The sequence below is a fragment of the Urocampus carinirostris genome, chromosome 11 (assembly GCF_059441175.1).
Source record: "Urocampus carinirostris isolate Australia breed hairy pipefish chromosome 11, RoL_Ucar_1.0, whole genome shotgun sequence".
Classification (NCBI taxonomy): domain Eukaryota; kingdom Metazoa; phylum Chordata; class Actinopteri; order Syngnathiformes; family Syngnathidae; genus Urocampus; species Urocampus carinirostris.
Window position 1 is genome coordinate 11,438,538 of NC_142359.1, and position 12,117 is coordinate 11,450,654.

Genomic DNA, 12,117 nt, shown 5'->3' on the forward strand with positions numbered 1-12,117 from the left:
AAACCTCAGCTAAGGAGAATGAAGAAACCTTGAGAAGGGACCGCACATGAGGTAATCCTCCTTCCAGGATGACCAGGGTGCAATGGATGTTGCATTAATAAACAATAAAAATAAAGATAAAATAATTAAAGTATAACATAAAAAAGGATGGTTATGTTGCAATGGATGTAGTATTACCAAAAAATAGAGAGACATTGTCAACATAAAATATATAGGTCATTCATAAACTAAAGAATAGAAGTTTGTTTTAAGCCCAGATTTAAACAATTCCGCTCAGAGGGCAGAGCATTCCATAGCACCGGGGCCCGAATGAAGAACGCTCTTGAACCTGCGGATCTCTTCTTGGCTCATGGAGGTCACTAGAAGACCTCCATTTTCAGAGCAAATGCTCTGGGCAGGTGCATATGGGGAAATTAAATAGCATGTAGTTTGGGGTGGACCTTCATCATTTGATTATTGTTTGGGGCTAAGTTGTGCGTAAAATCTGAATCTTCAGTCTCACTATCGCCCTCTGCATGAAGCAAAAGAATTGCATGCCTCACTCTGCATCTTCATATGCTCTGCACAGTTATATGTTGCATACTAATTGTATGAAAGGGACAGTTGTAATGTTTAGTTGTCACGAGACCGGACCAGATCGGAGGCAGGAAGGATGAACTCAATCGCGTAACGACCAGTTACTTTTATTTAGCAAAATAAAAGTTGTCCAACACTCAGGGACAAAACAAAACAAAAACAGGCTTACAGGCAAACAGGAACTCAGACTAGGAATACTCACAAAACAGACTTTTACTCAGAACGTGCAAACACAGGTTTCCTAAAGTCAGACAGAACAGATTAATGCAGAACAGAAAACGCAATGAACCAGCAACCGGCAATCCCCAAAACCCGCCTTTAAGAAGCACACACGCAAATTAGACGATCTGCTACAGCCGGTGCCCAGGGGGTGGGGCCAGACGGTCACCACGGCGACCATGCTGGACATGACATTAGTGCCTTTTAGTGGTACAATAACAAACATTCAGTAAAAAAAGCATTACATTGATTAATAAGCAAAAATACACAAACTATCATACCAATGTTCATTTTCATGAAAAATTATAAATCGAGAAATTAGTTTTTCTTTTACACCCCGCTTAAGTCGGCGCCATGTCTGTCCGGCATCCTCCCGCGAATCTGGCCCTTGCACATACCATACATCTGTCACGGACCAGGAACGGAGACGGGACCCAATTGCGTTTGTTTTACTCAGCTTTATTTAGAAAGTGGAAGGGAATTGCATCCACGATCCGATGATCGTAGCTCACCGGTAGCAGGTAGCTGGGACGCGGAAGTGGCACTTCCGTGTCGAGCGAAGGTAGTTGTTGAAAACGAGAAGAACAGGTCGATGGCCGGGGCGGAGGAGCAAAAAACATAAACGGGTCCAGAAAAGAGGTCGGCAACGGGAATCAGACAGAACACAGGGCAGGATAGAGTCGGAGAGTCACAAAAGCTTGCCTAGTGGGTAGCATAGGTTCGCAGACGATCTGACGAGTGTTTTCAGGAAGGCGGGAGTTTAAAAAGAGTCCAACAGCAAATCGGGGTCCGTGGCTGTTGGCGCCAACGGGGCAGACTCAGGTGGGTCGTATCAGCAATCATGACAACAACACAGTGCCCTCTAGTGATCAAATATTACACATTAAGGCTGTAATAATATTTATAATATACTGTGGAAATTTAACAATTTTGGAAAACTAAATCCCCAAATTGGAAAGGTAAATGAGAAAATATGTTAACACTGAATAAATATAACCATTTCATGTACAGTATATTTGATTTTATACCGCCACTTTGACAGGCGAGGCAAAGCCACTCTTGCCTCCCTTGACTGCACGTCACTGTAGTACCCCAGGACTACCTCAGTCGTCCTTCCCTCCTGTGAGTTGCTTGAACCAAGTGTGCATGTCTGCCTACCTTTGCATGTGTGCATTGCAGCACGTAGAGACCTGAACGTGGTTTCCAATCAAAAACGACTGGACTACCTGAACAACCTATCCACGGGCGTCATCTTCCTCACCGCAGTCACCAACTTTTTCATCAGCTTCTTCGGATCCAAGAGGACAGGATTCTTCCGTTGGCTGCTTGCTCGTTTACACTTCTAAAAAAAGATGCAATATATTAATATTCCATATGATCATACTGACAATTCCTAATCTCTTTTATTTTACAGTTTTTTGTGATGTTCAACCTGTTCTATTAAGAAAGGTGATCAAATAAATGCATTGGTAAAACGTGTTTTCTCTGCATTGTGTCTTTGTGGGATGTGTGTGTGTGATAGGGCGTCGGAATGTGAATAACTCAGCTCTTCAGAGCCGCCTGGACTACTTGAACAATGTAACCACCGTCTTGGTGTTCATCACCACGGCACTCAACTTATTCATCAGCACTTTTGGCATGCAGCGTACAGGACACTTCCCGTGGCTGATGATGCGCATTCACTGATCCCAGAGGGCATACGTGTCAATTAAACAATTTTGTTGTATTTTATACGTTTTTGGGCTAAACTATCCATCTGTCACGGTTGCCATGGCGCCCAAATGGCCCCGCCTGTGTGGCGCCGGCTGCGGTTCGTTGACAGATTGGCTTCCCTTCTATTTAAGCTCAGTGCTCTAACTCACCCTTTGTCAGTCCGTCAACGAACCTCTGCACCCGCAAGACGTGTGTTTTGACTCCGGTATCCTGCTTGTGAATCCTGTACGGTATCGATCCCGTCTATCTCGTCCTGTTTGATATCTGACTCCAGTCCCCAGTGTCTGGTATCAATCCCGTCTGTCTTGTCCTCTCTGATATCTGACTCCAGTCTCCAGTATTGGGTATCGATCCTGTACCCCCGCCTGCGTTTCCTGTCTGGTATCGTTCCTGTCTATGTTTGTCCTGTTTGTTATTATCCCCAGTTATCGTTCCGGTCCATTTTTGTCCAGTTCATTATTATCTCCAGTTTTCATTCCCTAGTTTGTCCTGTTTAATTTCGATATCCTGCTTTGACAACAATCCCGTCTGTCCCGTCCTGTCCGGTATCGACCCCATCTGTCGAATATCTGCTCGGGCAATTGGTATCGATCTCGTCGGCCTCTGGCTTCCTGTCATTCCACGCCAGACTGCTGCCTAACATGCATGACTCCCCATTTCCCGGAAAATAAATGCGCGGAACCCCAACGCCAGTGATTCGGCGATCGCTGGGCGGAAGAAGTAAGGCAGAAGTCCGGTGTGGAAAAAAGGCCGACGAGATCGATACTAGATACACGAGCAGATACCGGACAGACGGGGTTGATACTGGACAGGACGGGACATACAGGATCAATACCAGATACACGAGCAGATACCGGACAGACGGGGTCGATACCGGACAGACGGGGTCGATACCGGACAGGACGGAACAGCCGGGATCGATACCAGATACACGAGCAGATACCGGACAGACGGGATCAATACGGAACAGGACGGGACCGACAGGATCGATACCAGATACTGGAGAAGGGAGACAGATATCAGACAGGACGAGATGGACAGGATCGATACCAGACACTGGACACTGCAGTCAGTTACCAAACAGGTCGAGATAGACAGGATCGATACCAGACACTGGGGACTGGAGTCAGATGTCAAACAGGACGAGATAGACGGGATCGATACCGTTCAGGATTGACAAGCAGGATACCGGACAGAGTCAAAACACACGTCTTGCGGGTGCAGAGGTTCGTTGACGGACTGACAAGGGGTGAGTGAGAGCACTGAGCTTAAATAGGAGGGAAGCCAATCAGGCAACGAGCCGCAGCTGGCGACATACGGGTGGGGCTAAGTGAGGGCAATGGGCAACCGTTACAATTAACAAAGTTACAACATAGTAATAACAGGATAAGTTGTGATTTTAAAGATGCGTATAAAACTGGTAGCTCTTTTGCTAATTAGTAACGAAAAGTAACTCTCTGCTTCAAACAAGGATGGAGACCCATGTTCTAAAGATTATAAACGTTGTAGGTAACTTCTTTACCGGTCGCCGTTACAAAACAAGTTCTCTGTGCGATGAGAGATGTTTGTAAATTGGACAGTTCTACAGTTCTAAGTCAGACAACTGCAATCGTAGGGTACAAACTGCTTTTTGGCAAAGACCATGAACAGGAAACCCGATATAACATAGTGAAACCTTCATCCGATCTCATCAGAACGATAAGTGAAGCGTTCTATTCAGTAAGAATGTATTATAATCTTGTGTTGTAGAAGAAGAATCTTTGCAACAAGATTGCCAGGAATATAATTTATATTGGGGACAATGACTTGTATTCATTAAGGTTGCTAGGAGCATTGTTAGTTAAGATGATAAGATTTTTGTGATAATTATTTCATATTGTTTTTGTAATTTTATTGTTAGTTAATGCAACATCCATTGCAGCCTGGTCATCTTGGAATGGGGATTACCTCATGTCCCCTTCTCAAGGTTTTTTTCATTTTCCTAATGCTGAGATTTCTGGGTTTTTCCTTGCCCTCAGGTAGGTTTTAGATCAGGGGATGGTGTAATAATAGTCTGTAGTTTGCAATGGTCGAGTCAAGTCAAGTCACATGTATTTGTATAGCCTTTAATTACAAAATTTCTCAAAGGACTGGACAGGTTTCAATTACACCATTCCCTGATCTTGGTCGGTGGTCTGTGCAGCCCTTTGAGACTCTTTGTGATTACAAATAAAAATAATTGACTTAACATTAAAAATTTAAAATTTAGTATTGGGTTGTTCATGGAAAGTCTGTAGTTACCCTCTCTGGCCATCCTATGATTTAAGAACCATACGTTTGTGTCCGCAATACAGTTGAACATGTCATGATGACTGATTAGTTTCACCTGTGCCTGCTCTTTTGGTGCCAGCCGCTGCTGGCTTCCTGATTGGTTCCCCGTCCTACTTAAGCTCAGTCCTTTCACTCGCCTGTTGTCAGTTCGTCAGCGAACCTCTGTTTCTACAAGGCAAGCATTTTGACTCTGACCTCCGTCTGTCCCGCTTTTTTCACCTGTTTTCCACCCTTCCTTTACTGATCTCCCCGTATGTCTCTGGCTACGACCTGTTTATTGACCCCGACCACGTTTTGATCTCCCGTCCTGGCTTACGACACATTTTTTGACCCCGACCACGTATTGTTCTCCTGTCCCTGCTATCGACCTGTTTTTCCGTCGACGACACTGTGATCTCCCACTCCGGAAGATCCACTTCCGTGTTCGGAACACAATCTAATTCTGTGAGCGGCTTGCCTCCCGCGTCCAGCGAGCACCGGATCGCGGGCGCTGCCCTTCCTCTTTATCTTAATAAACTTGTGGGTAATGCTACGCACCTGGGTCCTAATTCTGTTCTGGTCGTGACAGAACACTCAACTCAAGTCAAGTAATGTTTATTTGCAAAGCCCTTCATCACAAGGAGTCTCAAAGGGCTGCGCAGACCACAGATTATTGCAAACCACAGACTATTATTCAGATTCAGATTCAGATATATTTCATTGTCATTTTTGTACACGTGTATACAGAACGAAATGTCGATACATCTGATCCGCACAGTTTCCTTGAATGAACAGATATAAATAAATGTTGTACTGAGTTAGAGTATTGAAGGAAACTGTGCGGGTCAGATGTATCGACTTCTGTATACATGTGTACTAGAATGACAATAAAGTAGATCTGAATCTGAATCTGAAGTACTAATAATATTCTAAATAATTATAGCTATGTATAGTATTATACAGTAGTGCAAAGAGTGCAAGAGGAGCAGCTAACCAGATGTGCAAAATGGGCAGTCTGGTAAACAAGTCGCTATACAATAGCAATAACACTGGAGTACGATAGTGCAGAGGAGAACAGATGAGCAAAGGAGTGGCTAGGTATAAGACACCATCCCCTGACCTAAAATCTACATGAGGGCGAGGAAAAACTCAAAAACCTCAGCATGAGGAAAAGTCAGAAACCTTGAGATGGGATTGGACATGAAGTCAAAGATGATAGTGTTGGAATTGCCGTCGATCATCGAATAAACGTATGTTGGCGGTGGTCAGTACAACTCTTCTAAGAGGCAAAGACAGGCGATTATTTTAGATACAACAATATTTGTAAAGCCCTGACAATTCCAGACTGAATATTTAGTGTCACTAGTGCTTTATCGACAAAAACGTGCCCAGTAGTAGAGCGCTCCATTGTCAATGACGTCCTCATCCAGTGAAACCCGATACTGTATTGCAATTGTTCATCTACTATATCTACGCTATGTCTATTTTTCCATGTCTGTGATTTTGACATGCACATTGTCTTGACAGTCGTGACTTGAGTGACACAGCATGTCTTAGATTCTCCGCTTTAACTCTTTTTTTTGTGTCTGTAATCGACTCTGTAAGTATTGTATTGATTTCATAGTTATTTGTAAAAAAATTCATGAAAAAAGTTTATTTTACCTTTGCTTATTTTACTAATTTAGGATTTTTTGTCAGTATTTAGTGTGCCTTTGATAAGGTTATCTGTAAATGGTCCTTGCAGATATAATTTGGCCTAGTACTTGATTAAATCATGACTGTAAACAATCAATCTGCCACTGATTAGCTTATTTCAGAGTATTTATAGTTCTAGTTTCATGTTATATACAGTGGCTTGCGAAATTATTTGCCCCCCTTGAACTTTGTGACCCTTTGCCACATTTCAGACTTCAAACATCAAGATATAAAACTGTCATTCATTGTGAAGCATCAACAATAAGTGGGGTACAATCATGAAGTGGAACACGCTTTATTGGATATTTTAAACTTTTTTAACAAATAAAAAACGAAAAAGTGAGTGTGCAAAATTATTCAGCCCCTTGACTTTTAGTGCAGCAAGCTCAGTGAGGATCTCTGAATGATTTAATGTTGATCTAAATGATTAAAGATGATAAATGGAATCCACCTGTGTGTAATCAAGTCTCTGTATGAATGCACCTGCACTGTGATAGTCTCAGAGGTCTGTTTAAAGCGCAGAGAGCATCATGAAAAATGAGGAACACACCAGGCACGTCTGAGATACTGTTGTGGAGAAGTTTAAAGCTGTATTTGGATACAAAAAGATTTCCCAAGTTTTAAACATCCCAAGTAGCACTGTGCAAGCAATAATATTGAAATGGAAAACTGCTTTTCAAAAACGCTTTCCATCCAACCTCACTAAGCTCAAGCTATTTTGCAAGGAGGAATGGGCAATAATATCAGTTTATCGATGTGCAAAACTGATAGAGACCTACACCAGGCGACTTGCATCTGTAATCGCAGGAAAAGGTGGCGCTACAAGGTCTTAACTTAATGGGGCTGAATAATTTTGCACACCCACTTTTTCGTTTTTCACTTGCTAAAAAAGTTTAAAATATCCAATTAAGTGTGTTCCACTTCATGATTGTGTCCCACTTGTTGTTGATGCTTCACAAGAAATTAAAGTTTTATATCTTTATGTTTGAAGCCTGAAATGTGGCAAAAGGTCACAAAATTCAAGGGGGAGAAATAGTTTTGCAAGCCAATGTAGGTACTCATTGTAATCAATTTCAATATATATTTTAAATTTTACCTATACATTCACACACACAAATTAAATATGATGTTAGTTCAACATGTTGAATCTCAGTTTAATAGTGAACAAAAATGTAGGACTAAAATGTATCATTATTGTGCATGTTGTGTGTAGTTTTCAGTATTTTCTTGCATGTAAAAATTCAAGCATCTGACTATTTAAGGTTGTGGTGGGAAAACTACGGCACGTCTGCATTTTTAATCCAGCCTTCAAAACGGAAATGCTAAAAATGTTTAATTATGTATGCTAGAAAATATAGTAATAAAGGAAATTGTTGTTTTGGTGCCTATCTTTTCCTACTTTTTGACATTTTACTTTAGTTGCTATTTTTTAATAATGTGGATATTAATGAATATATTTATTGAATTTCTGGTCAAAAAACATTTGTTGAGTTTTTCAATGCATGTAATTAAATGTTGTGCCAAAAATAAGGGACAGCATATGTTAATCTGTTTTACTTCTGAGTGTTTCAAAAGTAATCTGATGAAATTGTCTAATAAATATGAAATAAAATACAACATGTATGGGTTGATGTCTGCAGGTGTATTTATTCATTAATGCATATGACAAAAACTGGATCGTTTTTTTCCTGCATGTATTGCCGAGGTATCGGATTCCAGACTCTGTGTTGAATGAATCAATTCATCAATCATTGATTTTCTCCAGCCCAGGGCCCCTCAGCCCAAATTTTTAACCCAATGCAGCCTGTGACTCAAAAGGTTTACCCAGCCCTGTTTTAAGGTTGGAACATTATTTTTTTCCACTTATTTAAACCCTCGCCATTGTTTAGCTTAGCTTTTACACATTTTAGTCACCCAGGGTATGAAAGGGAGGCATGGAAAGTAGTATTCTCATATTTAAGAATTTTTATTTGTCAGGACCAGAACAGATGGTTGACCCAAACGCGTAACGTTTGACAACAAACTTTATTGCGGAAGCTGAGAAGTAAGGTATGGGAACGCAAGCGCCAGCAATCCAGCGATCCCTGGGCAGGAGCAGGAAGCTCACGGAATAATGATGATAATTATAGCAATAATGATGATGATAATAATAATAATAACAATAGGGCAGCATGGCGGCTGAGTGGTTAGCGCACAGTTCTGAGGTCATGGTTTCAAATCCAGATACCAGCCTCCTTGTGTGGAGTTTGCATATTCTCCCTGTGCTTGCGTGGGTTTCCTCCGGGCACTCCGGTTTCCTCCCATATTCAAATTGTCCTTAGGGGTGAATAAGCCAATGAGTCTGTCTCTGTGTGTCCTGGGACTGTCTGACAACAATTTCAGGATGTCCCCTGTCCACTAGCTGGGATGGGCTCCAGCACCCCCGTGACCCTACTGAGGATAAGCGGTGCGGATAATTTTAATAATAAAAAGATGATAATAATCATAATATTTCAACTACTACGACTATTACAACTAATGATAATAATAATGCAATATTCATCTGTATTGGGGAATGAAGGGATTTTCGTCCAGATACAACAATATCTGTAAGGCCCTGAACTTATACTATTGACATAAACGGACATGTTAATAACTATCAAATTGCAGTGAAGGGAAGAGGAGAGCTGCAAAATCTTTTGGTGTGTGTCGGACTCTGGCGAGTAGACTATATATATCAGCTGTCTGACTGACTGGCGCCCGGGGGAGCAGGGAAACTGTGTGCAAATGTTTTCTTCTTGATGCCGAACCGTGTGTAAGGTCAGTGGGTGTCAAAGTTGCAAAGATTTATTGGAATGACGTACAATTGTCTGGGAAAGTGATAAGTAAGCATTTGATGGCAACTCGCTATCATCCTAAAAGTTCATATTTATTCTGAAAAATATATATGTTGCAGGAACGATTTCTCTTTCATGATATTTTTTCTTATTTTACAACAATTTGACCTTTTCCTCAAGTAAAAAAAAGGACCATAATCTTTAAATGGGCAAAATGATCTGATATAGCACAGGAGAGACAATTTTGCGACTTAGAATATATTACTAAAATCGGTAAATGTTTTGCCACTATAAAATATTTTGCTTGGTTTAGCTTTGTTTTAAGGTTACATGTACATATTAAATTACGACTGTTCAAAAGTTTTAAATTTCCATTCTTTGATGAAAGCTTGAAGATTGAATGAAATATTTTTATAGTCTAAATATTTTTTTCGAAACCTAACCTTAACTCTGAATAATTATTTGATTTTTTGTCAATTTTACTGATGTGACTCACCTGTGCCCGCTCATTTGGCGCCAACCGCCGCGGGTTCTGATTGGCTCCCTGTCACTATTGGAACCCAGTCCTGTCAGTCCCCTTTTGTCAGTCCGTCTGTGAACCTCATTCTATACTAGGAAAGCGTTTTTCGACCCTGACTCCCACCTGTCCCGTTCTTGCTCCTGTCCTTCTCCGGCAACAACCGGTTTTGATCCTGACGACGTATGCTCTCCCGTTCCGGCTTACGACCTCTTTTTGTCCCCGACAACATCTACTCTCCCGTTCTGGCTTACGACTCGTTTCCAATACCGATCATGTTTTTGCTCTCCCGTGTCGGCTATTGACCTGTTTTTCCATTCCTGACACTGCCATCGCCCACTATGGAAGATCCACTTCCGTATTCGGATCACAAGCCGATTGCGAGAGCGACTTGCTTTCCGCGTCTAGCGAGCACCGGATCGCAGGCGCTACCTTTCCTCTCTCTATCTCAATAAACTTGTGAAAAACATTACGTGATTGGGTCTACACTTTGTTCTGGACGTGACAATTTTTAACCTTTTTAGTCTCACCTGTACTTTCTATTTATTTGCAAGAAAAAGAGTGTTTTTTCATATTCATTTACTGGGTGACTCCAAATTTTTAACTGCAGTGCATGTGAATTTCCCTATGGCGATCAATAAAAAAATCTATCGATCTATCTTTGTTTATATGTCAGGACCTTGAACGGAAACAGGACCCACTTGAGTGACATTTACCACAAGTTTTATTGAAAGAGAGAGGAAGGGCTGTGCCCACGATACTGTGTTCGCTGGGCGCAGGAAACAAGTCACTCTCGTAGTCTGATTATGCTCCGAATGCTGAAGTGGATCTTCTGTAGCGAGCGATGGTGTCAGGGATGGAAAAAAAAAACGGTCGGAAGCCGGGACTGGGAGAGCAAGGTGTGGTCGGGTCGTATGCGATTCGTAAGCCAGGACGAGAGAGTAGACGAAGTCGGAGACAAACACAGGTTTGCAGACGGACGGACTATATATATATATATATATATATATATATATATATATATATATATATATATATATATATATATATATATATATATATATATATATATATATATATATATATATATATATATATATATATATATATATATATATATATATATATATATATATATATATATATATATATATATATATATATATATATATATATATATATATATATATATATATATATATATATATATATATATATATATATATATATATATATATATATATATATATATATATATATATATATATATATATATATATATATATATATATATATATATATATATATATATACAGTATATATGGCAGCACGGCGGCGCAGTGGTTAGCGCTTGTGCGGCACAGTTCATGTCATGGGAACCTGTCGTGGGTTCAAATCCAGCTCCAGACTTCCTGTGCGGAGTTTGTATGTTCTCCCCGTGCTTGCGTGGGTTTCCTCCGGGCACTCCGGTTTCCTCCCACGTTCCAAAAACATGCATTTCAGGTGAATTGGCCGGTCCAAATTGTCCCTAGGTGTGAATGAGCGAGTGAGTTGTCTGTCCCCGTGTGCCCTGCGATTGGCTGGCAACCAGTTCAGGGTGTCCCCTGCCCACTGCCCGGAGATGGCTGGGATGGGCTCCAGCCCCCCCGCGACCCTAATGAGGATAAGCGGTACAGCTGATGAGATGAGATGAGATGAGATGAGATATATATATATATATATACACAGATTTTTTTCTTTACCCTTGAAGCAAGTAGTAAAATGAGAAGAATTACATTTAGAATGTGCAATTTTTTTGCGAATAGAGTACCAGTCATATTTTTTATTTATATTGTATATGTTTATTTTTTGCAGTGTAATTGCCTTAGTGGGTAGTATGTAAATACAAATATTATATATATATATATATATATATATATATATATATATATATATATATATATATATATATATATATATATATATATAAATATGACTTTAGTAACTGTTTAGCCCTTTTTATCCGTATTTGTGTGTTTGTTTCAAGTTAGATTTTTTTGTATGGAAATGTTTAAAACCTCAATAAACACTGTCACTAAAAAATCAAATAAAAGCTTACCTCTAAAATACACCGTTTGTTCAAAAATGAACAAATATTTTAACTGAATAAAAGTAAACAAAATATAGGTTAGCCAAACATTTGTCAAGTTTACTCCACCAGCTGTCAGAGCTTAGAGGCGGGGCTACGTCGCGTGGCGTGCGTCAGCGTCATGACGTCACAATAGCGTCCGCTACGCTCAGTGGGGAAGCCGC

The 12,117-nt window shown here is 40.5% G+C and overlaps 1 protein-coding gene across 2 annotated transcripts in view; it reads left to right on the forward strand.

Moving 5' to 3' along the window:
- The window catches only part of LOC148356405 (ninjurin-2-like), a 46,817-nt gene extending 44,173 nt beyond the window's left edge, over positions 1-2,644 (forward strand). Inside the window, exon 4 of one of the 2 annotated variants that reach the window (XM_088348284.1) lies at positions 2,318-2,644. In XM_088348284.1, coding sequence (XP_088204410.1) covers positions 2,318-2,481 — 164 coding nt within the window. In that variant the 3' untranslated portion in view covers positions 2,482-2,644. Of the gene's footprint in view, positions 1-1,974; positions 2,275-2,317 lie in introns of those variants that run through there. The other variant, XM_088348283.1, reaches the window with a different exon arrangement.
- Positions 2,645-12,117: the final 9,473 nt, after the last annotated feature.